The sequence below is a fragment of the Rhinichthys klamathensis genome, unplaced genomic scaffold (genome assembly GCF_029890125.1).
Source record: "Rhinichthys klamathensis goyatoka isolate OS25496 unplaced genomic scaffold, OSU_Roscu_1.1 h1tg000237l_1, whole genome shotgun sequence".
In the NCBI taxonomy this organism is placed as follows: Eukaryota; Metazoa; Chordata; class Actinopteri; order Cypriniformes; family Leuciscidae; genus Rhinichthys; species Rhinichthys klamathensis.
The window spans coordinates 1,053,509-1,079,255 of NW_026606760.1; the positions used below are offsets into that span (position 1 = coordinate 1,053,509).

Below are 25,747 nucleotides of genomic sequence, written 5' to 3' on the forward strand. Positions count from 1 at the left end.
ATTATGTCTAATTTTAGAAAAACCAAGTCCACCGCCCAAGCTTGGAGTCACTGATGTCACAAAAGACAGTGTCTCACTAGCATGGCTTAAACCAGAACACGATGGAGGTAGCAGAATTACAAATTACCTGGTTGAGGCTCTTGAAAAAGGACAACAAAAGTGGATAAAGTGTGGTTCCACCAAATCGACTCACTTTGTTGTTTATGGATTGAGAGAGAATGCTGAATACTACTTCCGAGTACGGGCTGAAAACCATGCAGGACTTAGCGACCCCAAAGAGATGGTTTTACCTGTGTTTGTAAAAGATCAGCTGGGTAAGTTATTTATTATTAACTATGTTTCATTTTTACACTTGCATAATGTTTTATTTTATATGATGTTAAATTATATATAATCTTGTTGCTTTCTTTAATCAACAGAGGCACCTGAAATTAACATGAAGGACTTCCAACACAACACTGCCTATGTTAAAGCAGGTTCAAATCTGAAGATTGAGATCCCCCTCAGTGGTAAACCGTTACCAAAAGTATCCCTCTCTAAGGATGGACAGGTTCTAAAGTCAACCATGAGATTTAACTCTGACGTGACAACTGACTCCCTTATCCTTCTTTTGCGTGAGAGTGTTGCTTCGGACACAGGCAGATATGATATCACAGCCTCCAACTCCAGCGGGACCACAAAGTCTTTTGTGAATATTGTGGTCCTTGACAGACCAAGTCTTCCAGTTGGCCCTGTTGAAATGTATGATGTCACAGAGGACAGCGTCAATCTGAAGTGGTTGCCTCCCGCATATGATGGCGGTAGCCCAATCACCAACTACATCGTTCTCAAACGTGAGACGACTACTGCAAACTGGATAGAAGTCTCATCTGCTGTTGCAAGGTGCACAATCAAGATCATGAAGTTGATTACCGGAATTGAGTATCAGTTTAGAATCAGGGCTGAGAATCGCTTTGGCATCAGTGAGCACATTGATTCACAGACTGTTACAGTCAGTCTTCCATACAGTGAGTAAAATGCTTCTCTACATCATAAGCAACAAACTGGTTTACAAATATATCCCCATTAAGCATCTATGAAAACTTATGACATTTTGTTTCAGCACTCCCCGTGGCACCTTCACAACCATGGTTATCAGCAGTAACAAAGGAAAGTATTACTGTTAACTGGAAGGAGCCATCTTCGGATGGTGGAAGCCATGTCTTTGGATATCACCTTCAGATGAAAGACAGAAATAGTATTCTTTGGCAGAAAGTTAACACAACTATTATCCGTGCTACACACTTCAAAGTATCAAACGTGAACGCTGGTCTGATCTATGAGTTCAAGGTTGCAGCTGAAAATGCTGCTGGTATTGGTCCAGTTAGCAAGCCTTCAGATCCTGTGCTTGCAATTGATGCATGTGGTAAGCATTTAGTTCTCTTTAAATTGATTGTTCCATATACTTGAACCATTAGTATTAATAATTATAGTTTAATCCATTGAGAAAATTCTAATTAACATTAATTACCACTGTTTTCTTCCCCCACAGAACCTCCAAACAACCTTAGAGTCACTGATATCACAAAGAGTTCAATTAGCCTTGCCTGGCAGAAACCCTCATATGATGGAGGAAGTAAAATTACTGGATATTTGATTGAAAGTAAAGATGGTCCAAAAGGCAGATGGTCAAAAGCTAATTTGACAAATGTTACTGACACAAAGTTCACTGTATCAGGCTTGACTCAGAATGAATCTTATGAATTCCGGGTCATGGCTAAGAATGCAGTTGGCTCCATTAGTAACCCATCAGCAACTGTTGGACCAGTCGAATGCGTGGACACTTATGGTGCCCCTGAGATTGAACTTCCTCAAGAATATCTTGATGTTGTAAAATACAAAGCAGGTGCTACAGTTCAGCTTAAAATAGGTATTATTGCTAAACCTCAACCAACAATTGAATGGTACAAGGATGGAAAAGAGCTAGAGTCTGGAGGTCAGATTTCTATCTCCAACACCACTGACTCTGCATGCATCTCAGTCAAGGAAGCCACACGTTTGAATACTGGAACATATGAACTTAAGATCAAGAACTCTTTAGGCTCAGCGTATGCTGCTGTCAGAGTACTTGTCCAAGGTATGTTGCAAAGTTTACTGCTAAATATCTTTTAATAACTTGCATTATATCTAACACTATTTCCATGAATATTTTTTTTTATATTATATGTTATTATGTAGTTATTTTACTTTTAAGGAATCAAGAAAAAATTAGCTGTATTAAATACATTTAATAGCCCTAATTTGAACATTTTTTGCTACATTTTTGCTCACCTTCATCAGACAAACCAGGACCCCCTGCTGGAGACATAGAGTTCAAGAAAATCACAGCAGATACTATGACCATCATGTGGGATCCTCCAGCTGACGAAGGTGGTGCAATGGTTACCCACTACATTGTGGAGAAACGTGAGACAAGCAGAATTTTGTGGTCCATTATCTCAGAAAAACTAGAAGACTGCATTGTCACAGTCCCAAGGCTAATTAAGGGCAATGAATACATATTCCGTATTCGTGGTGTGAACAAATATGGAGTCGGAGATCCTCTGGAATCTAGACCAGTAATTGCACAGAATTCCTTTGGTAAGATTTTTTTTAAATAAGCTAATATTTTTATTATTACCATTTAATTTGTAACCCAATGTGATTCATTTTGCCTAACAGTTCCTCCTAGTCAGCCTTCTAAACCACAAGTCACTATGATTACAAGATCAACAATGACTGTGGTATGGGAAAGACCAAGTTTGGATGGTGGCAGTGACATTGATGGATATTACTTGGAGAAGTGCGAGAAGAAAAGTCTACAGTGGTTCAAGGTTATTAAAGATACGATTCGTGATACCAGACAGAAAGTCAGCAACCTCACAGAAGGAAATGAATATCAGTATCGTGTCTGTGCAATCACCAAAGCTGGCGCAGGCCCATATTCTGATGTGTCGATTTTCTACAAAGCTTATGACCCAATTGGTAAGCTTCTTTGTGGTTTATTTGTATTGTTTTATTTTCCTGAATGTGCATTGATTATGTGCAACGTATGCAATGATATTTAAAACAGAATTTGTTATATTTACTAATTGCTATTTTAGATCCACCAAGTGAGCCAACCAAGCTCACAGTTGTTGATTCAACAAAGACATCCATTACCCTTAGATGGGTGAAGCCTGTCTATGATGGTGGCAGTGAAATCACAAGCTACGTTGTCGAACAAAGAATGGCTGACGAGACAGAATGGGTCACTATAAGTTCTAAAGGAGAAGTAAGGACAACTGAGTTTGTAGTGTCCCACTTGAAACCTGGAGTGTACTACTTCTTCCGTGTCTCTGCTGTTAATTGTGTTGGATCTGGACGTTCAATTGAGATGATGCAGCCAGTGCAAGCCAAAGATATTCTGGGTTTGTACTTTCTAACTGTCTGAAGCAATAAAAAAGTTGATTGAAATTATTTTATGATACTGTGAACCTGATCAAATTTGTTCTTTCATTTTAACAGAGGAGGCAGATGTGGATCTTGACATGTCAATGTCAACTCAATACATAGCAAAGGCTGGTAGAGATGTGGAGATTGTAATCCCTCTTAAGGGTAGACCTGCTCCAAATGTAATATGGAGAAAGGGGGACAAGAACATTAGTGGTGATGCAAGATATGCCATCAAAAACACAGAATACTCAACTACACTCAGCATTCCCAAAGTCACGAGGGATGATACTGGCAAATACCTTCTTGAAATTGAAAATGGGGTCGGAGAGCCAAAAACCATTACTGTGTCTGTTAAAGTATTGGACACACCTTCTGCTTGTAATAGATTGATCGTGAAGAATGTAACACGAGGTAAACTCACACTGAGCTGGGAACCACCTTATATTGATGGTGGCTCTTCAATCACAAATTACATAGTTGAAAAGAAGGATGCTAAAATGAAGGCATTCACCATTGTGACAAATGAATGTGCCAATACAACATACAAAGTTGATGGTCTTTCTGAAGAAATTTCCTATTTCTTCCGTGTTTCTGCTGAAAATGAATATGGCGTTGGTGATCCTTGTGAGACTGCACAGCCTGTGAGAGCAACTGAGATGCCTGGTGCTGTAAAAGATATTGTACTGGTGGACTCAACTAATACATCTGTATCTTTGGCATGGACCAAGCCTGATCATGATGGTGGCAGCCACATTTCTGAGTACATTATTGAGAAGAAGACTAAGGAAGAAGAAGCCTGGAGCATTGGTGGTACATGCAGATGTTGCCACTATGAGGTAACACACCTTAAAGAGCTTTCAGAAATTTACTTTAGAGTATTTGCGAAAAATGAGAAGGGTCGCAGTGACTTCTCTCAAATTGGACCCATTACTGTAAAGGACTTCCTTATACCACCTGAGGCAAACCTTATTGACTATCCTAACGCAGAATTAAGCGTTCGCATTGGACAAAATGTAAATATTGACTTGCCCTTCAAAGGTAAACCTAAACCAACTATTCAGTGGATGAAAGATGATGTTCCACTCAAGGAAAGCGAACAAGTTCGTTTCAGGCAAACAGAAAACAAGGCAAGTCTCATTGTAAGAAATGCAAGAAAGGACAATGCAGGAAAATACACCTTGGTCCTTGATAACAAACTTGTCAAGAACTTCTTTGACATCAAAGTGATTACACTTGGGCCACCATCTCAGCCTATAGGCCCAATCCGTTTTGATGAAATTAAAGCCCAGAGTATTATCATCTCATGGGATGAACCCCAGGAAGATGGTGGAGGAGAGGTCACCTGCTATAGTGTAGAAAAGCGAGAGACATGTCAAGCAGCATGGAAGATGGTTTGCTCTAGTGTGGTCAGGAACACATTCAAGATAACAAAATTGCTTAAGGGTACTGAATACCAATTTAGGGTACGTGCAGAGAACAAATATGGAGTGAGCGAGCCTCTAACCTCATCAGATGTGGTTGCTCAACACCAATATAAGCCACCAGGTCCACCAGGAAAACCTGTAGTATTCAATGTTGTAAGTGATGGCATGACTGTTCAGTGGGATGCTCCAGGATTTGATGGTGGTTCTCCAATCACTGGATATCATCTTGAGAAAAAAGATAGGAACAGCTTATTGTGGATGAAAGTGAATTCCAGTGTTATCTCTGGACGAGAATACAGAGCAATTGGACTTATTGAAGGTCTGGAGTATTCATTCAGAGTTTATGCACAAAACAATGCCGGCATGAGTCCAGTCAGTGAACAGAGCAAGCACAAACTGGCAATTTCCCCTGTTGGTAAGTCTTAGTATTGTCTTTGTAACATTCATCCACGATAAGCTTTTGTCAATGCTTATGGTTTTAATTACTTCACAGAATGCATCTTTTTGCCAAAGTTCCTTATTTTCTTCTCTTCCAAATATCTTTTTTTTTCTTTAGATCCTCCTGGCTCCCTTAACTGCATTGATGTTACAAGAGACTCTGTAACACTTCATTGGGAACCACCAAAACGTGATGGAGGAAGTAGAATTGTGGCATACAGTGTTGAAAGGCGTCAAGGAAGAGCACGTTGGTTGAGATGCAATTTCATTGACATCAGCGAATGTCAGTTTACAGTAACAGGCCTTCCTGCTGGTGATCGCTTTGAATTTAGGGTAATTGCCAGGAATGCTGTTGGAACAGTTAGTCCACCCTCTCAGTCATCTGGCTACATCATGACCAAGGATGAAAGTGGTATGTAATTACAAAGGCATTATTCGATATAAATTGTTGTACATTAGGGCTGTAAAATTTTAATTCAAATTTCAAATTTTGTTCTAATTTAAATGAAAAATCCACATTCGAATGCAAAAAACAGTGTATTAAAATTTTAGGTTTGTGTCAGGCAGCCTTATCAGTGGTGCACAAGACGCGATGATGATGATGATGATGTTAGAATCGTTGTTGCGTTTTAAAGTTTTTGTTAACCTAGAGAACCGCATGTTTAGAAAGCCATGTAGAGTTAAAAGAAGTTAAACTTTTAGAAAACATTTCTCAATCCCTCCAAACATTTTATTTTTCAGTCATCCCTGAGATTGAGTTTAAAGCTGAGAAGACCCTCACCATCAAGGCAGGAGAAAACATTAAACTCAGCTGCAGTATAAGTGGACGTCCTGTACCTCAAGTCACATGGTATAAAGATGGAAAGGAAGTAGACAAAATGCTGGTTGACATCACAACTGTTATTGGATCAAGCTCACTATTCATCAGAGATGCTGACCGCAATGACCGTGGTATCTATACAGTTGAGGCCAAGAACAGTTCTGGCACAACAAAAGTGGATGTTCTTGTCAGAGTACAAGGTATAATCTAAAATCAATTTTGATTTATAGTTTTAATAAAGTTGTTCTGGATTTAGTCGTTGCTTATTTCCACTCTGTGTTATTCAGATACCCCTGGACCACCTGAAGGCCCTCTTCGCTTCACAAATATATCTGCAGAGAAAGCAACTCTTTGGTGGAGCCCACCTGAAAATGATGGTTGTGCACCTATCATTAATTATTTGATTGAGAAGCGTGAAACTTCCAGAATTTCATGGGCACTTGTAACATCTAAGTGTGAAGCCTGCTCCTTCAATGCCACAAAACTGATCAAAGGCAATGAATATCAGTTCCGTGTATCTGCTGTCAATAAATTTGGTGTGGGCAAGCCACTAGAGTCTGATCCAATCATTGCTCAAATGCAGTACAGTAAGTAAAAATAGTTGTTCTTGATCCAATCATTTTCTAATTTATTACTGGTTATTCTTGACTTTTAACACATTCCTTTTTGATATCTAACAGCGGTACCAGATGCTCCCGGAACACCTGACTGCACTCATGTGACAGGAAACAGTATCACTCTATGCTGGACAAGACCAAGACATGATGGAGGAAATGAGATTAAGCAATACATTCTTGAAAGACGAGAGAAGAAGAGCTTAAGATGGTTGAAGGTTTCCGCAAAGAGACCAATAACTGAACTAAGGCACAGAGTTACAAATCTTACAGAAGGAAATGAATATGAATTCCGTGTTATGGCTGAAAATGGTGCTGGAATTGGACCTGCAAGTGGTACATCCAGATTGTTCAAGTGTAGAGAACCAACAAGTGCACCCAGTGCACCAACTTTAGTGAAGGTCATTGATTCCACAAAGACATCTGTTACTTTGGAATGGACAAAACCAGTATTTGACGGTGGCATGGAAATCATTGGTTACATTATTGAGATGTGCAAGGCAAGCCTTGGGGAATGGCACAGAGTCAACAATCAGACTTGCATCCATACACATAACAAAGTAACAGAGTTAGAACCTGGTGAAGAGTATAAATTCCGTGTTTGTGCAGTCAATGGTGCTGGCAAGGGAGAATTCTCTGAGACTCCTAATGTAGTACAAACTGTTGATAGACTGACTTCACCAGAAATTGATATAGATGCAAACTTCAAGCAGACACATATTGTGAAGAACGCCGGAACAGTCACACTTCATATTCCCTTCCGTGGAAAGCCAGCCCCACTTGCCACATGGACAAAGGCAGATGGAGATCTTGGCATAATGGTGGATATTAATACCACAGACACATTCAGCACTTTGACAATTGAAAATTGCACCAGGTATGATGCTGGAAAGTATACACTCTCTCTTGAAAACAACAGTGGTCGTAAATCTATTACATTAACAGTCAAAGTGTTGGACACACCTGGACCACCAGGACCTCTCTCATTCAAGGATGTGACAAGAGGTGCTCTGACACTCATGTGGGATGCACCATCCAATGATGGAGGTGCACGTGTTCATCATTACATTGTTGAGAAGCGAGAGGCAAGTCGATTGAGTTGGCAAGAGGTCAGTGAAAAGTGCACACGTCAAATCCTGAGAGTGACCAACCTTGATATTGGCGTAGCATACTTCTTCAGGGTTATCGCTGAAAATCAACATGGCAAAGGTGAGCCATTTGAAATGACAGAGCCTATTGTAGCCACAGAAGAGCCTGCACCACCTAAGCGACTGGATATCATTGATACTACATCCTCAACAGCCAGCTTAGTATGGATGAAGCCTGAGCATGATGGTGGAAGCCGTATTACTGGATACATTGTTGAAACTAGAAAGAAGGGCTCTGATCACTGGGTTGTAGGTGGTCAAACTAAATCTGTGAAAATGGTTCTGGAAGGCTTGGTTGAGAACACAGAATACGAGTTTCGTGTCAAGGCTCAGAATGATGCTGGCATTAGTCATCCACGAGATGCACTAGCCTCTGTCATCATAAAGGAGCCACGTATTGAGCCAACAGCGGATCTCAGTGGCATAGATAAACAGCTCATCACTTGCAAAACTGGAAATTCATTTGCCATTGATATTCCAATCAGTGGCAGACCAGCCCCCAAGGTAACATGGAAACTTGAAGAAATGAAACTCAAAGAAACAGACAGAGTTTCAATTAAGATTTCTAAAGGCAGAACCACTCTACTGGTTAAGGATGCCAAGAGAGGTGACAGTGGAAAGTATTATCTCACGCTTGAAAATGCAGCTGGATCAAAGACATTCACTGTCACTGTCATTGTCTTTGGTAGACCGACCCCCCCAACTGGACCTGTTAAGGTTTCAGGAATATCATCAGAATCCTGTGTATTGACTTGGGAAGAACCTACAGATGATGGTGGAACGGACATAACCAATTATATTGTTGAGAAACGCGAGTCTGGCTCCACCACATGGCAGGTTGTGAATTCAAGTGTGAAACGGACCACAATCAAAGTAACTCATCTCACTAAGTACATGGAGTACACTTTCAGAGTCTGCGCTGAGAACAAGTTTGGTGTTAGCAAGTCTATTGAATCTCAAACTATTGTTGCTGAGCATCCATTCAGTAAGTTTTTGGTATTGTATATAACATTATCCATTGATGAAATGGAACATAAACAATTCAGTATTTATTTTTGTTGTCTCCTGTCTGATAAATGTTACATTTCTGTTTTCAGTTTCACCAAGCCCACCAACCCGCCCAGATGTAGTTTCAGTGTCTGCTAATGCAATTTCTATCCGCTGGGATGTGCCATATCATGATGGTGGAAGCCAAGTAACTGGATACTGGATTGAGAAGAAAGAGCGTAATACCATTCTGTGGGTGAGGGAGAACAAGATTCCTTGCCTTGAGTGTCACTACAAGGTCTCCAGCCTTATTGAGGGCCTTGAGTATCAGTTCAGAGTATATGCAATGAACATTGCTGGTTTGAGTAAAGCAAGTGAACCATCAAGGCCAGTACTTGCTCTAAATCCAGTTGGTAAGTTTTTTGTTGCTTTCTACTTTCATTTATATGTGTTGTTTTTATTCATGGCTTAATATTTATCACATGTTTTTGTCTGCATTTTCAGATCCACCTGGCAAACCAGAGGTTTATGATGTAACCAAGACCTCAGTGTCTATTAAATGGTCTATACCATTCAATGATGGTGGCAGCAAGATTGTTGGATATGTTGTTGAACGCAGGGCATCCAGTGATGATGAACAAGCTCGTTGGTTAAAGTGCAACTACACTACAATCACAGAAAACTTCTTCACTATTACATCACTTCATGAGGGAGAGGAGTATGAATTCTGTGTTATTGCCAGAAATGGTGCTGGAGTCCATAGTATGCCATCTGAATCGACAGGATTTGTCACATGCAAAGATGAATATAGTAAGATGGTTTCCTTAATTGATGCATGCTTACAGTATGTGTAGAAACAAACATATACAGTATACTGTTTTGAATATGTATTAATATATGCTATTTATTTATTTCAGCACCACCAAAGGCTGAGCTTGACAGTAAACTTGTGGGTGAGACAATCACTATTAGAGCAGGATCAGACCTTGTTCTTGATGCTGCTGTTGGTGGAAAACCAGAGCCTAAGGTTTTTTGGGCCAAGGGTGATAAGGAGCTGGATCTTGGAGAGAAATATTCACTGACGTACACAAGTACAAGAGCGATGGCAATCATTAAGTCATGTGATAGAAATGATACTGGAAGATACATCCTTACTGTGAAGAATGCAAGTGGAATCAAAACAGCTGCTGTCAATGTTAAAGTACTTGGTAAGAACATAATAAATCACGTGTTTCAGTCAAAATACCATTTATTGGCTGTATATTTAATGAAATAATCTTTTATATTTAAGATACACCTGGTCCACCTGAGGGAACAATAACAATCAGCAGGGTCACAGAGGAGAAATGTTCAGTTTCCTGGAAGATACCTTTCGAAGATGGTGGAGATCTTGTCACTCATTATATTGTTGAAAGACGTGAGACCAGCAGACTCAACTGGGTCATCATGGAAAATGAATGCAAGACTCTGTCTTGTGTCAGCACAAAACTGATCAAGAACAATGAGTACATTTTCCGTGTCAGAGGTGTAAATAAGTACGGGCCCGGTGTGCCCCTAGAGTCTGAACCAGTTATTGCAAGAAATGCATACAGTAAGATTAATTACAATTATTATGTATTAGTGTTTCCATTAAAAATTGAGGTTTACCTACAGTACCAAGGATAAAATATTAACATTAGTTTGTAATTTACATTATAGCTGTTCCAAAACCTCCTGGAGCACCAGAGATTACTGGTGTTGGAAAAGAACATGTCATTATTGAGTGGCTTAAGCCAGAGAGTGATGGTGGAAGTGAAATCAAAAACTACCTTGTGGATAAACGTGAGACGAGCAGTGTCAGATGGACAAGAGTGAACAAAACCTACACCATTTATGATACACGCCTCAAGATCACTGGTCTCCTTGAGGGTAGCGATTATCAATTCCGTGTTGCAGCCGTAAATGCCGCTGGCACCAGCATTCCAAGTGATGCATCTCAGTATGCTCACTGTAGAGACCCAACATGTGAGTAACACTGACCTACATGGCCCCCAAAAAAACAAAAAACTAGAATATAGTAACATGCCTAACCTGCCCTGTCATTTTACAGATACCCCAGCTCCACCATCAGTTCCCCGTATTACAGACACCACAAAGCACAGTATTAGTATGACATGGACACGGCCGATGTATGATGGCGGATCTGATGTCACAGGCTATATTGTTGAAATTCTGGAGGAGGGAACAGAGCAATGGTATAGAGCCACCCAGAAGACCTTGAGCAGTACCGAGTACACAGTAACTGGTCTGGCAAGTAACAAAAAGTACAGCTTCAGAGTGGCTGCAGTCAATGATATGGGTACTGGAGAATTCAGTGAAGGCAGTATTGAGGCCGCACCTTCAGAAAGAATTGGTAAGTTTTTTTGAATAATGGTCAACAGTGATGTGCAAAGACCTCACGTTCCTGCACACCACTGATGGTCAAACTAATTTCTGCTCCTAAATGCCTTTTTTTTGTGTGGAATTACTGCATAAAATCTGTTATTGCTATCTTCTCAGAAATTCCTGATATTGAACTACCTGATGAACTGAAGAAAACCATTTGCATCAGAGCTGGCAACACTTTACGTCTTCATGTAACTACAAATGGAAGACCCGCACCAGTTGTTACCTGGAGAAAGCCTGGAATTGACCTACAATCCCGTGGATTAATAGATACTACAGAAAACACAACAACTTTAATAGTGGAGAAGGTACATCGTTATGATGCTGGAAAATACACAATAGAGGCAGAGAATCCATCTGGCAAGAAAATAGTTACCATTCTAGTCAAGATTTATGGTAAGTAAATGTATGCAGTTAATAATGAATACTGTGTATTCACTTATATTAAATAGGCTAAGTCGTTTGTATTGTAACCAACGCTTAAAACGGTTTAAAAATTGTCTTGTAGATACTCCTGGACCATGTGCTGCAGTAAAGGTCAAAGATTACACAAAAGAGTCTGTTGTAATCACATGGGATGTGCCTACTGTTGATGGAGGTGCTCCCATCAACAACTACGTAATTGAGAAGCGTGAAGCTTCAATGAAATCTTACAAAACTGTGACAACAGAATGCAAGAAGACATTATACAGAATCACTGGGCTGGAAGAAGGAACACAGTACTTCTTTAGAGTATTGCCTGAGAACATATATGGTATTGGAGAACCTTGTGAAATTACAGATGCAGTACTGGTTTGTGAAGTTCCATCTATTCCTCAAGATCTGTATGTCATTGATACCACAAACTCTACTGTCATACTTGGATGGGAAAAACCACTTCACGATGGTGGCAGCAGACTTTCTGGCTATGTCATCGAAGCGTGCAAAACTGGAAGTGACCGCTGGATGAATGTTGCTAATGTGAAATCATCTGTGCTGCAGCACACAATTGTCTCACTGAATGAAAATGAGCAATATCTCTTCAGAATCAGAGCTGAAAATAGCAGAGGTGTCAGTGAGCCCAGAGATCTCATGACACCTGTAACAATACAAGAACAGAGAGGTAAGATATCATTAAAAACTGCTAAATGAAATGAGGAAAACAGTCAAATTATTTTCATATAATTTATTGTCTGTTTGAAAGGTTAATTATTGTTATTTCTATTTTCATTACAGTCATGCCAAATATTGACTTGACTGGCATCCCACAAAAGATTGTCAATGTGCCAGCTGGTAAGCCAATTGTGCTCAACATTCCCATTAAAGGTCGACCCATACCAGTCTGTTCATGGTTCTTTGGTGGAGTCAAGATAAAGGACAAGCTTGACCGCATCAAGATTGAGACAACTGCTAAATTTACCAAATTGACAGTCCGTGAAACCACAATTTATGATACTGGTGACTATTCTCTTGAAGTGAAAAATGTCACTGGAACAGCAACTGAGGTCATCAAAGTTATCATTCTTGGTGAGAATTTTAAATTTGACTTTTCCTTGCAGGTTTTACAGGTATACAGCTACATTTTAAGTATTTTTTTAAATTGACCAAATATATTTCTTTCCTAGATAAACCTGGAGTACCTGTTGGGCCTATGAAAATTGATGAGGTTGATGCAACATCTGTCACCTGCAGCTGGGAACCACCACAGAAAGATGGAGGTGCAAATGTCAGTGGCTATGTTGTTGAGCAGCGTGATGCACATCGACCTGGATGGATGCCTGTGTCTGAATCTGTCACAAGACCCACGTTCAAGTTTACAAGACTTGTGGAGGGAACTGAATATGTATTCCGTGTGGCTGCAACAAATCGTTTTGGGATTGGAGGGTTCTTGCAATCTGAAGTTGTTGAGTGCAAGAGTGTCAAAAGTATGTTTTTTATCCTACTTCAGGTGTTTTCTATTTATATTTACATTATTTAAAAATGAAAGTATTAAATTGGTCTCATATCCTTTTTTTCTAGCTGTACCTGGAGCACCAAGCACACCTGAAATACTTGATGTGTCTCATGATGGCATGACCCTTACTTGGACACCACCTGAGAATAATGGTGGTTCTACTATTGCTGGCTACATTATTGAGCGCAAAGAGGCTGCGTCCGACAGATGGCTTCCCATCAATAAGAATCCAGTTACCATGACAAGATACAGAACCACAGGACTTATTGAGGGTCTTGAATATGAGTATAGAGTGACAGCTATCAACTCTAGAGGAACCGGAAAACCAAGTGCAAACTCTAAACCAACTATTGCAATGGATCCTATTGGTATGTACAAAGGAACAACACAAGCTTGTAAAAATTTAAGTAAATCAGTTGTCAGTAGACAAAACATGACCAATGTGTTCAACTTTCCTCTTAAACAGAGCCTCCTGGTATTCCACTGAACCCAAGAGTCACAGATACCACAAGAACATCAGTTTCGCTTGCCTGGTCTTCTCCAGAGGAAGAGGGAGGTGCTGCTATAACTGGCTATCTGATTGAGATGCAGAAGGTTGACCAGGTTGAATGGACAAAATGCAACACAACACCAACAAAGATTTGTGAATACACCTTGACACATATGCCCCAGGGAGCTGAATACAAGTTCCGTGTGTTGGCATGTAATGCTGGTGGAGCTGGAGAACCAGCTGAGATTTCAGGAGTGGTCAAAGTTACAGAAATGCTTGGTAAGAGGAATTACCTAACAATGGGAATACGAATTTGTTATTATAAACATATGTACACATACAAACGGTATTATTCTGTCATACATGTATATGGCAGTGCATTTTTGTAATGTAAGAACTATATTTTCTTTTCAGAATATCCTGATTATGAGTTGGATAAAATCTACCAGGAAGCCTATGTTGTCAGACAAGGAGGTGTCATTAGATTATCTGTGCCCATCAAGGGCAAGCCCTTCCCAACATGCAAGTGGACAAAGGAAGGTCGTGACATTTCTCACAGAGCTATGATTGCAACCAGTGAAGAACGTACTGAGCTTGTGATCAAGGAGGCCCACAGAGATGACACTGGCACCTATGACCTTGTGTTGGAAAACAAATGTGGAAAGAAGGCTGTCTATATTAAGGTCAAAGTAATTGGACGGCCAGATCCACCAGAGGGTCCTCTTGAATTTGATGATATTCAGGCACGTTCAGTCAGAGTGAGCTGGAGACCGCCCTCAGATGATGGTGGCTCTGATATCTTTGGTTACATTGTGGAGAGGCGAGAGGTGCCAAAAGCAGCTTGGTACACTGTGGACTCACGTGTGGTTGATACATCACTTGTGGTCAAGGGACTGAAGGAAAATGTTGAATATCACTTCAAGGTTACGGCAGAGAACCAGTTTGGTATAAGCAAATCCCTCAAATCTGATGAATCTGTAACACCAAAGACACCTCTTTGTAAGCATTTTTATTTATTTATTCGTAATTTTCTTAATAACCACTTTTAAATTATTGAATATCACACTAATTATTATATATTGTTTTATTTGTTTTGCATAAAGCTCCACCAGAACCTCCTAGTTTCCCTCCAGAAATCATGGATGTTACAAAGACCACAATTGGCCTGTCCTGGTCAAGACCCAAGGATGATGGTGGCTCTCGTGTCACTGGATACTATGTTGAGAGAAGAGAGATTTCCACTGAGAAGTGGGTGCGTCATAACAAGACACATATCACGACAACAATGTATACTCTCACTGGTCTCATCCCTGATGCAGAGTACCAGTTCCGTGTGATTGCTCAAAATGATATTGGTCAAAGTGAGCCTGGACCTGTATCTGAGTCAGTTGTATGCAAAGATCCATTTGGTACGTAACCCTCCCTTCTCCCTTCCAAAGAAGTTAATAATTTTCCTAAATAAAAACTAAAGTATTTTTACATCCTTAATCCTTTGTGTTCAACAGATAAACCAGGCCAACCCGGTGAGATTGACATCATCTCTATAGCCAAAGACTGCATAACCATTCACTGGTTGCGTCCTGAATCCGATGGTGGAAAAGAAATCCTTGGGTACTGGATTGAATACAGGCAAGCAGGGGAAAGTGCCTGGAAGAAATGCAACAAAGAGCGTTCCAAGGATAGACAGTTTACCATGGGTGGACTCATGGAAGCAACAGAGTATGAATTCAGAGTGTTTGCTGAAAATGAAACTGGACTGAGTAGACCAAGAAGAACAGCAATGGGCATTAAAACAAAACTGAGTGGTAAGTTAATAAAATTATTTTTCTGAAAAATACATTAACAAAGTATGCAACGTGACTAACATGTTCAATTGATCCTCTAGTTGGAGAGGCTCCATGCCTGAAAGAGGAAATTAAAGATACTACCACTAAACTAGGAGAATCTGGAACAATGACATGCCAAATTATTGGAAGACCTCTTCCTGAAATTAAGTGGTATAGATATGGAAAGGAGTTGATCCAGAGCCGAAAATACAAGATGAGCTCTGATGGCCGAAACCACTCTATAACAGTGTCAACAGATGAACAAGAAGATGAGGGCATGTACACATGCAGAGCCGTCAATGAGGCAGGTGAAATTGAGACCAGTGGCAAGCTCCTATTGCAGGCTGCACCGCAATTCCATCCTGGATTCCCATTGAAGGAGAAATACTATGCTGGTTGTGGAACAAGCCTACGTCTCCATGTCGTCTACATTGGTCGCCCTATTCCACAAATAATGTGGTTCTATGGCAAGAAGCCTCTCAATCCATCTGAGAATGTAATAATTGAAAACACAGAAAGTTACACTCACTTAGTAATCAGAAATGTCCAGCGTAAGACCAATGCTGGAAGATATAAGGTACAAATGAGCAACAAATTTGGCACAGTGGAAACTACCCTCCGTGTTGAAATCCAAGGTAAATTAAGGTCCATTTTTAAACAGTTAAACACTGAAATACCAATAGACTTGCATGAAATATATTTGCAAATGTAAAAAAATACTCTCCCTGACTTTTCAGATAAACCTCTCATGCCTGAAGGACCAATTGTCGTTGATGCTCTCTTGAAGAGTGCTGTGATCATTAGCTGGAAACCACCTAAGGATGATGGTGGATCAATGATCACAAATTACATTGTAGAGAAACGTGAAGCAAAAGAGGGCGAGCAATGGCATCTTGTGTCTTCAGCTATCCCAGGAACCACATGTCGTGTTCCAAACCTCATTGAGAGTGCGGGATATTACTTCCGGGTTTCTGCACAGAATCAGTATGGAATAAGTGAACCTCTTGAGATACCAGCTGTTGTGATTATCAAGAGTCCGTTCGGTAAGTTTCATGAATTTGTGGTCTTTAAATAGTAGTCCAATATATATATATATATATATATATATATATATATATATATATATATATATATATATTAAATAAATAAATAAAACAATAAATTAGCATGAAACACAAAAGGATAGATTGTCAAATCCATTCAATTTAATCCTCTTTATTTTTTAAAACAGAGAAACCTGGAGTCCCACAACAGCCATTTGTTTCTTCTGTAACAAAGGATTCATGTGTTGTTTCTTGGAAAGCACCAACCAGTGATGGGGGTGCCAAAATTAAGAACTATTACCTTGAAAAAAGAGAGAAGAAACAGAACAAATGGATTACAGTTACTTCAGAAGAAATCCACGAGACATATTACACTGTTAAAGGCCTTCTTGAAGGTTTCGAATATGAATTCCGTGTCAAATGTGAAAATATTGGTGGAGAGAGTGACTGGAGTGAGATTTCAGAACCAGTCATTCCAAAATCAGATACAGCTCTCCGTGCCCCATTCTTCAAGGAAGAATTGAGGGACATGTGTGTCAAATACAGGGCAAATGCCACATTTGTCACAAAGGTTATTGGACATCCCAAGCCAGTGGTTAAATGGTACAAGAACGGCAAAGAAATTTTCCCTGATGGAGAGAAAATAAAGGTCCAAGAATTCAAGGGGGGTTACTTCCAACTTGTTATCAGCAATGCTGATGAGAATGATGCAGCTGTTTACCAAATTAGAGCTACTAACCAGCTTGGATCAATCTCCACAAGTATGAACCTAGAGGTTGAGGGTAAGTATTTCTGGTGGTTTGTTTTTTTAACATGTTATTCAACCTGAGTACTTTTTTAAAACCAATATCTTTATACGTTTATCATTCTGCACGACTACTATTCCATATTAAGTTTTATCTTATCATTGTTTTTTTTTTCTAGTTCCTGCCAAAATTTACTTACCATTACATCTCCAAGGCATGGGAGCTGTTCATGCCATTCGTGGTGAAGTGGTTACCATCAAGATTCCAATAAGTGGAAAACCGGATCCTATAGTGACATGGCAAAAGGGACAAGAGATTATTAATAATACAGCTTATCATCAAGTCATTCTCACAAGATCATTCACCTCCCTGGTGTTCCAAAATGGAGTACAAAGGAAGGATTCCGGCTACTACATAATTTGTGCCAAAAATCGATTTGGCGTGGATAAGCAGACAGTTGAACTTGATGTTGCTGATGTCCCTGATCCACCAAAGGATATTAAAGTCAGTGATATTAGCAGAGATACACTCACCCTCGTTTGGAGTCCTGGAAATGATGGAGGAAGTGAAATTATCAATTACATTATAGAAAAGTGCCCTACCACTGGAGACAGATGGATTCGTGTTGCTCAGACTCCTGAGCCCCAATACACCGTGATGAGTCTCTTTGGCAAAACAAAATACCAGTTCCGTGTGATTGCAGAAAACCGATTTGGCTTGAGTGATCCATCTGCGCCAACGGACCCTGTGACTACAAAAGAAGACAAGTTAGCAATTCGAAACTATGATGAAGAAGTAGATGAAACAAGAGCGGTTACAAAGGAGGAGGCACCACATTCAAAAGTCAAGCTTGTGCCATCTCTCTACACAATCTCTGAGGAACTTGCACGCAATGGACAGTTTGGCATTGTCCATCGCTGTATTGAAATTAGCTCTAAGAAGACATTCTTAGCTAAATTTATCAAAGTTAAAGATGCAGATAGAGAGCTGGTTGCAAGAGAAATTGAGACACTCAATATTGCAAGACATAAAAACATTCTGTATCTTCATGAATCCTTTGATAGCCTGGAAGAATATGTCCTGATCTATGAATTCATGTCTGGTATGGACATCTTTGAGCGCCTTGGTACAAACTTTGACCTCACAGAGCAAGAAATAGTTTGTTATATGAGACAAGTCTGTGGAGCCCTGAAGTTCCTCCATAGTCGCAACTATTGTCATTTTGATATCAGACCTGATAACATTGTTTATTCCACAAGGAAGAGCAATACAATCAAGATAATTGAAATGGGTCAAGCTAGGTTGCTTACACCTGGAGAAAACATCAGGATTCAGTTCACTGCCCCAGAGTACTATGCACCTGAAATCCACAACAGTGATTTTGTAACCACTGTCACTGACATGTGGTCTGTTGGTGTTCTTGCATATGTCCTCCTTAGCGGACTTAATCCATTTGCTGCTGAATCACATCAGAAAATGGTTGAGCACATTTCAAATGCAGAGTATTTGTTTGATAGTGAAGCCTTTAAAGAGACCAGCCTTGAGGGTATGGACTTTGTCGACAGACTGCTGACTAAAGACGGCAAGCTACGTATGACTGCCTCCGAGGCTTTGGAGCACCCTTGGCTCAAGATGAAATTGGAACATATTAGTTCAAAGGTCATCAAGACTTTGAGACACAGAAGATACTACCAATCCCTGGTGAAAAAGGAATGGAGCACTGTTGTTTCAGCAGCACGTGTTGCCTATGGTGGTGGCTACAGAAACCAGAGAAATGTTTCCATTGGTAGAGTGAAAGTTGGACATCCTGAACAAGGCTTGAGAGCGGGTCCTGTCATGCATGGATCTGCTGAAGAGGGGGGACATGTCAGGTTTGTTTGCTGCATTCAAAACTACGACAGAAACACTGAAGTGACCTGGTACTTTGGGTCCCGCAAACTGATTGCAAGCCACAAATATGAAATCAGTTATGCTAATGGAGTTGCTAGCATCTATGTTAAAGACATTGAAGAATGTGATGATGGATTATATAGATGCAAGGTTGTCAGTGAAGACAGGGAGGACAATGCTTATGCTGAGTTGTTTGTTGAGACTGTTCGGTCCCACCGTGAATACTATCTGGGACGCTCACTCAAGAAACCAAGGCGTAGAATTGACAAAACCAAAATTTTGCAGAGGCCACCAGAGTTTACTTTGCCATTATACAACCGTGCAGCCTACATTGGTGAAGATGTACGCTTTGGTGTAACCATAACAGTCCATCCAGAGCCAAGTGTTACATGGTTAAAGGCTGGGCACAGAATCAAACCAGATCCTAAAAAATACATATTCACAAGTGACAAGGGTCTTTATCAACTCATGATACACAATCTTGACCTCAGTGATGATGCTGAATACACTGTTGTAGCAAACAACAAGTTTGGTGAGGATAGTTGCAAGGCACGTCTCACTGTGACACCACACTTACTTGCCGAGGACACTATGAGACCAATGTTCAAACGTCTCTTAGCCAATATTGAGTGTGTTGAGGGGCAAAGTGTTCGCTTTGACTTGAGAGTATCAGGAACCCCAGCACCAACTCTGAAATGGGAGAAAAATGGCAAACCTCTTGAGTTCAGACCACAAGTTGAAGTCGTTCTAGAGGACGTAGACTATCATGTTCTACATATCAGAGAAACCCTCATAGAGGATTCAGGCACATACAGAGTCACTGCAACAAATACAGCTGGATCAGTAAGTTGTCAAGCTACTCTCAAAGTTGAACGCCTGACATACACAAGGAGGGAGTTCAAGAGTGAGGAAGAGAGGCAGAAATATGTTAGAAACCAAATAGAAAAGACACTGAAAATGGCAAAACAGTTCTCATCGGCAGAGGTTGTTACACTCAATCCTGTAGCACAGGAGGCTTTGAAGGAAGCTGCTGAATTATATAAACCTGCAGTGAGCACCAAGAATGTGCAGGGTGAGTTTGACATCTCTGATAAAGAGGATCAAGAAATAAAGAAAATAAAAGAAGAAGATAAGAAGATGCGTATGCCTTACGAAATCCCTGAAGCTCGTGCACATGATCCAACTGTTCTTGGTGAAGATAACTTGATCAAACACTTTGTGCCGTTATCTGACATGAAATGGTACAAGAAACTGCGTGACCAATATGAGATTCCTGAGAGAATGGAAAGAATTGTTCAGAAGAGACAGAGGCGTATTCGTCTTTCCAGATGGGAGCAATTTTATGTCATGCCACTGCCTAGAATAACTGATCAGTACAGACCAAAGTGGCGCATTCCAAAACTTACGCAAGACGATTTAGAGACTGTTCGACCAGCAAGGCGCTCACCATCCCCGGAATCTGAGGCATCATTCAGACTGAGAAGACGCTCACTAGGAGATCTTTCTGATGAGGAGCTCCTCGAGGGTGAGGACTATCTGACAATAAAGAGAACTGAAAAAGAGAGGCAAGAGCTTGAAGAAGAACTAGAACTTGGCTTCTCTGCCTCCCCACCCAGTGGAAGCCCCGTACGCTTTGAGCTGTCTGCACTGCGTCGTGCCTCACCAAAACCTGTTCACAAAGCTGAAATGAGACGTGTAGAAGAGACCAAACATGTAACAAAAACTGAGCAAGTTCTAGGCTCTCCTCCTCCCATTTCATATTTCTTGAGAAGGAGGAGATCCTTGTCTCCAACATACATTGAACTGATGCGTCCTGTCTCTGAGCTCGTCAGACAACCCCGTGCACGCATCTCAACAGAGACTGAAGTTGAACTCATTGAAAGAAGATCACCCACCCCTGAGAGAACACGCCCTCGATCACCAAGTCCTGTATCCACTGAGAGAAGATCTTCCAGATCCTCCTCTAGATTTGAAAGGTCTGCAAGATTTGACATCATGTCTAGATATGAAGCAAGAAAAGCAGCTCTCAAATCTGAGCGCAAGTACCAGGTTGTGACTCAGCAACCCTTCAGTCTTGACCATGCTCCACGTATCACAGTAAGAATCCGTTCTCACCGTGTACCATGTGGTCAAAACACTAAATTCACTTTGAATGTTCAATCAAAGCCAGATGCGGATATCCAGTGGTTTCATAATGGACAACAAATACAAGAGAGCAGCAAATACCAGTTCACAAATATGAGTGGAGTTCTGTCTCTCCAAATTAATGACTGTCAGGCAGAGGACAGTGGCACATACCGTGTTGTCTGCACAAATTCAAAGGGTGAGGCATCAGACTATGGAACTCTTGATGTTTCAGGTGGAGCGTTTACTACGTACTCCTCAAGACGTAGAGACGAAGAGGCTCCGACACCATTTGTACCTGATATAACAAAAACTGATTATTATCATTTAACATCAATCAGAGCTTCCTCTGCCTCAAGAACTCATTTGGAGATCAAAGAAACCAAAACAAAACTAACTGAGAGACGTGAAGTTTCTGCCTTTGAAAAATATGAATCTCAGAAGCTTGCATCATCTCCAATTAGATATGCATCCACTGAATACCTATCATCAGCTTCATACTCATCTTCTGAAATACATACAACATCTGAAAAACATGTGTCATCCGAATCAAAGATAAAAGAATCAGAAAAAACATCTGCTGAACTATCAGTAAAGAAAGTTAAAGCTACTCTTTCAGCCAAAATACTCACAAAACCACAGTCTCTGGCTGTATCTGAGGGTGACTCTGCACGATTTGTCTGTGATATTGATGGAGAGCCAGCACCAAGAGTCACATGGATGCATGAGGGAAGAACAATTGTCTCTTCACACCGTATTCATGTGTCTACAACACAGTATAAGTCTACTTTTGAAATTTCATCAGTTGAGTTTTCTGATGAAGGCAGCTATACTGTAGTAGTAGAAAATTCGGAAGGAAAGCAAGAGGCAAGGTTTACATTGACTATTCACAAACCAATACTTAAAGAGGAAGTTACACCTACACAAGTGAAATCACTAGAACCTTCAGTGACATCTCCAGTGCCATCAGTTAAATCTCCAGAGCCATCAGTCGCATCTCCAGTGCCATTATTAAAGTCTCCAGAGCCCTCTGTGAAATCCCCAGTGCCATCAGCAAAGTCTCCAGAGCCCTCTGTGAAATCCCCAGTGCCATCAGTAAAGTCTCCAGAGCCCTCTGTGAAATCCCCAGTGCCATCAGTAAAGTCTCCAGAGCCCTCTGTGAAATCCCCAGTGCCATCAGTAAAGTCTCCAGAACCTTTAGTGAAATCCCCTGTACCCTCAGTTAAATCTCCAGAGCCTTCATTAAAATCTCCTGTGCCCTCAGTAAAGTCTCCGGAACCCCAAATTAAATCACCACAACCCACTGGTGTGAAATCTCCTGAACCTCGAATTAAATCTCCTGAGGGTATCAAATCCCCATTCAGAGTGAAGTCACCAGAGCCGGTTGGCTCTCTTCAGAGGGTAAAGTCTCCACCTCCTATTAAGTCTCCTGAACCAACCACCCCTCAAAGAGTAAAGTCTCCAACAGCTCTGAAGTCCCCTGAGCCAATAGCTTCACCTGCCAGGGTAAAATCTCCACCTCCTGTTAAGTCTCCTGAGCCAGTTGCCTCCCCTCTGAGAGTTAAATCCCCTACAGGCCTTAAGTCTCCAGAACCTCAGAGAGCTAAATCCCCACCAACAGTCAAATCTCCTGAGCCGATCATGTCACCTAAAAGAGTTAAATCTCCACTTACAGTGAAATCCCCAACCCCGTCAAAGGAAGCACCACCAAAGATCATTCAGCAACTCAAAGCTGAAGCTTATGAAGACAAAATTAAGATGATCTTTGTTGCTGAGAGCTCAGTAAGAGAAGTTGTGTGGTACAAGGACAGCAGAAAACTCAGTCAAAGTAGTCACTACCAGATTCATTCATCTGCAGATGGAACTTGCTGTCTCTATATATCTAATGTTTCTGAGAGTGACCAAGGGGAATACTCCTGTGAAATCATAAGTGAAGGAGGAGCAATGTCAAGAACATCATTCTCATTTCTTGGTCAAGTGTTTCAAGCAATCTACACAAAAGTAACTGCATTTGTGGCTACACATAAGGTTGTTCAAGGTAAATTTATTTTCCCTTAAACTATATTAAATTCTCATCCATTTAAAGTCTCAATGCCCATTCTTCTTAATGCCAATGCTTTATTGTATTTTTTTCCAGAATCGGTCTCTTCCCAAATACATGGGGGAAGTGAAATGATTCTTAAGAAGGAAAGTGCTGCTGTTAGCGGCATGCATGAAAGTTTTACTTCAAAATCCACCCACATGGAGAGCACAATGCAAGAAGCATCCTTCAGCAGCTCTTCAATGGCTGAGATGAAATTTGAAACTATGTCAATGTCTAGCTTATCCTCTATGACATCAGAGTCAGTATATGCAATGAGCTCAAGCAGTGTAATGTCAAGTCATTCACATGTTGAAGAATCCTCAGTTAGAGCAGCCCTCCACAGTGCTCAAGGTAAGGACCAGTTTATTAACAAACATGCATAAGAATTTGTAAAATAATGTTGTAAAATGGAAGAATATAATTTAATCAATTTATATTTTATAGGCTTAGCTCCAAGAATTGAAGCTCTTCCTGAAGATATCAGCATTGAAACTGGAAAGGTTCTAACAGTGGCCTGTGCTTTCTCTGGAGAGCCAGCACCTCGTATTGAGTGGTCACGCGGTGGAAAGAAACTGCCTGGCGAGGAAGAAAGTAGCAGGTTCCATATTGACACCACAGAAGACCTGACCACACTCATCATCACTGGTGTGAAAGAGAGTGATGCTGGGGCATACACACTCAAACTTTCCAATGAGCATGGATCTGACATGGCAACTGTTACCATCAGTATTCGATCAAAGTAAAGCCATAATTTATACCCCCAACCCTTTCTTCATTAAGCGACTTTGTATTTTTTAAATGAAATGAAAAAAAAAAATCTTGATAAGTTACCTGGATATCTGTTCCTGTAAATATAAACTATTTTTATACCAAACCTGACATTAATTTATGCCAATCTAGACTAAAGTCTAAAGTATTATAAAATGTGCCATATTGGATAATTATGACTTAGGATTTTTGATCCAATTTTCTGTGACATGTACATAATGTATATAGCCGAATTTAACGGTTATGGAAAATGTATGAATTGTTATTTATAACAATATTAACTGAAACAAATGGAACTAAATGTTTATCAGGAGAAAGTTTCACATGGAACGAATACCCCGATAAACCTGAAACTAAACTCTGTGCCTCAACAATAAGTTGAAGTCTTAAGATTGCCTCAACAGGTAGAGAGGCTCCCTGTTGACGTTACACTAAATCTGAGAGACTAAGTTATGCCTGCATGTTTACACGTGCAGTGATATTATAAACATACTCTTATGCATTGTTACTTGAACGTAAGGCCTTGAGTGTTGTTTACATTTTACCCTCATGTAAGCAGGGCGACTAGGCCTTGTGTTCTGACAGACTATGTCATACCACCATTTTAATGACATGCTCAAGGTGCGAGCGGCCTGCACTTTATGAGCAAAAATGTTTAATGTGCTCTGTTTCTGGCAAGGGACTGCTTGAATAAACTTTCAAAATAACATCTCCTGGCCAAAAACGGAAGTATATCTTGTGCTTCCTTGCAGAAACAGAGCCTCCTCTTGGAGGTTTGCTTTGAAGCATTGTGTGTTTGTGTGTTAGCTTTAGAATTCACCTTGTCACTTGTTGGGCAAACATCAAGAAAGTGTGCCGCAGTAACACCACCTGCTGTGCAATGAGAAAGAAACAGTTTAGTATCTTAATGCCCTGCACTTTGGTTTGATTTTATGTAGAATTGTAGAATTATCTATATATGCAACCTCCTTGAGTATTAATGATTCAATAAAGCATGTTCTCAGCACTAAATTCTGTCCTTGTCTTTATTAAGTGGTTTCAATGTGTCTTGTTTCATTATGATTTATTAATTTTTTTGGACCATTTGTCTTTATTTTATAGGAAAGTGGAGCATAGACAGGAAAGTAGTGTTGAAAGAGATGGAATAGGATTGAGGCACAACAACACAGACTCAAACAAGTGAATGTGCACAGTCCACTTTGCCTATGTATTTATTTATGACTATAACTAGGCATGCACAGAAACCGATATGGGGCCCGATACTGCGCTTGTGTACTCGTCAAAATGCTCCGATACCAACAACCGATAGATACCACACGTGTACATTGTTTGTGTCCAGACAAAGAAACACTGACAACAGAGAGTAGAATGGGGATAAAAGAGAAGGCTGTCTATGAAGTAAATGTATCTAATATGTGAAATATATTAAAAAAAATATAGCAAAGCCTATATAGCTGTGGTGCGCGAGCTGATAAGCGGAAAACGAGCAATAGATTGAGCATGCGGCAGTGGCACAGATGCGTGAGCTTGTCAAGC

At 40.4% G+C, this 25,747-nt stretch overlaps 1 protein-coding gene across 8 annotated transcripts in view; it reads left to right on the forward strand.

Moving 5' to 3' along the window:
* ttn.2 (titin, tandem duplicate 2) overlaps positions 1-25,222 on the forward strand; it is a 163,009-nt gene extending 137,787 nt beyond the window's left edge. For 7 of the 8 annotated variants that reach the window (XM_056265681.1, XM_056265682.1, XM_056265684.1 and 4 more), the window contains 33 exons: positions 18-314; positions 420-1,007; positions 1,103-1,405; positions 1,532-2,116; positions 2,320-2,619; positions 2,701-3,003; positions 3,123-3,428; positions 3,526-5,292; positions 5,434-5,727; positions 6,057-6,335; positions 6,423-6,722; positions 6,816-8,882; positions 8,995-9,297; positions 9,389-9,694; positions 9,802-10,092; positions 10,176-10,475; positions 10,583-10,888; positions 10,974-11,276; positions 11,423-11,704; positions 11,817-12,410; positions 12,524-12,814; positions 12,913-13,212; positions 13,307-13,609; positions 13,708-14,010; positions 14,146-14,730; positions 14,835-15,140; positions 15,237-15,536; positions 15,617-16,192; positions 16,295-16,600; positions 16,789-17,382; positions 17,525-23,398; positions 23,498-23,794; positions 23,888-25,222. In XM_056265681.1, coding sequence (XP_056121656.1) covers positions 18-314; positions 420-1,007; positions 1,103-1,405; positions 1,532-2,116; positions 2,320-2,619; positions 2,701-3,003; positions 3,123-3,428; positions 3,526-5,292; positions 5,434-5,727; positions 6,057-6,335; positions 6,423-6,722; positions 6,816-8,882; positions 8,995-9,297; positions 9,389-9,694; positions 9,802-10,092; positions 10,176-10,475; positions 10,583-10,888; positions 10,974-11,276; positions 11,423-11,704; positions 11,817-12,410; positions 12,524-12,814; positions 12,913-13,212; positions 13,307-13,609; positions 13,708-14,010; positions 14,146-14,730; positions 14,835-15,140; positions 15,237-15,536; positions 15,617-16,192; positions 16,295-16,600; positions 16,789-17,382; positions 17,525-23,398; positions 23,498-23,794; positions 23,888-24,186 — 20,408 coding nt within the window. In that variant the 3' untranslated portion in view covers positions 24,187-25,222. The remainder of the gene's footprint in view (positions 1-17; positions 315-419; positions 1,008-1,102; positions 1,406-1,531; positions 2,117-2,319; positions 2,620-2,700; positions 3,004-3,122; positions 3,429-3,525; positions 5,293-5,433; positions 5,728-6,056; positions 6,336-6,422; positions 6,723-6,815; positions 8,883-8,994; positions 9,298-9,388; positions 9,695-9,801; positions 10,093-10,175; positions 10,476-10,582; positions 10,889-10,973; positions 11,277-11,422; positions 11,705-11,816; positions 12,411-12,523; positions 12,815-12,912; positions 13,213-13,306; positions 13,610-13,707; positions 14,011-14,145; positions 14,731-14,834; positions 15,141-15,236; positions 15,537-15,616; positions 16,193-16,294; positions 16,601-16,788; positions 17,383-17,524; positions 23,399-23,497; positions 23,795-23,887) is intronic. The other variant, XM_056265689.1, reaches the window with a different exon arrangement.
* Positions 25,223-25,747: the final 525 nt, after the last annotated feature.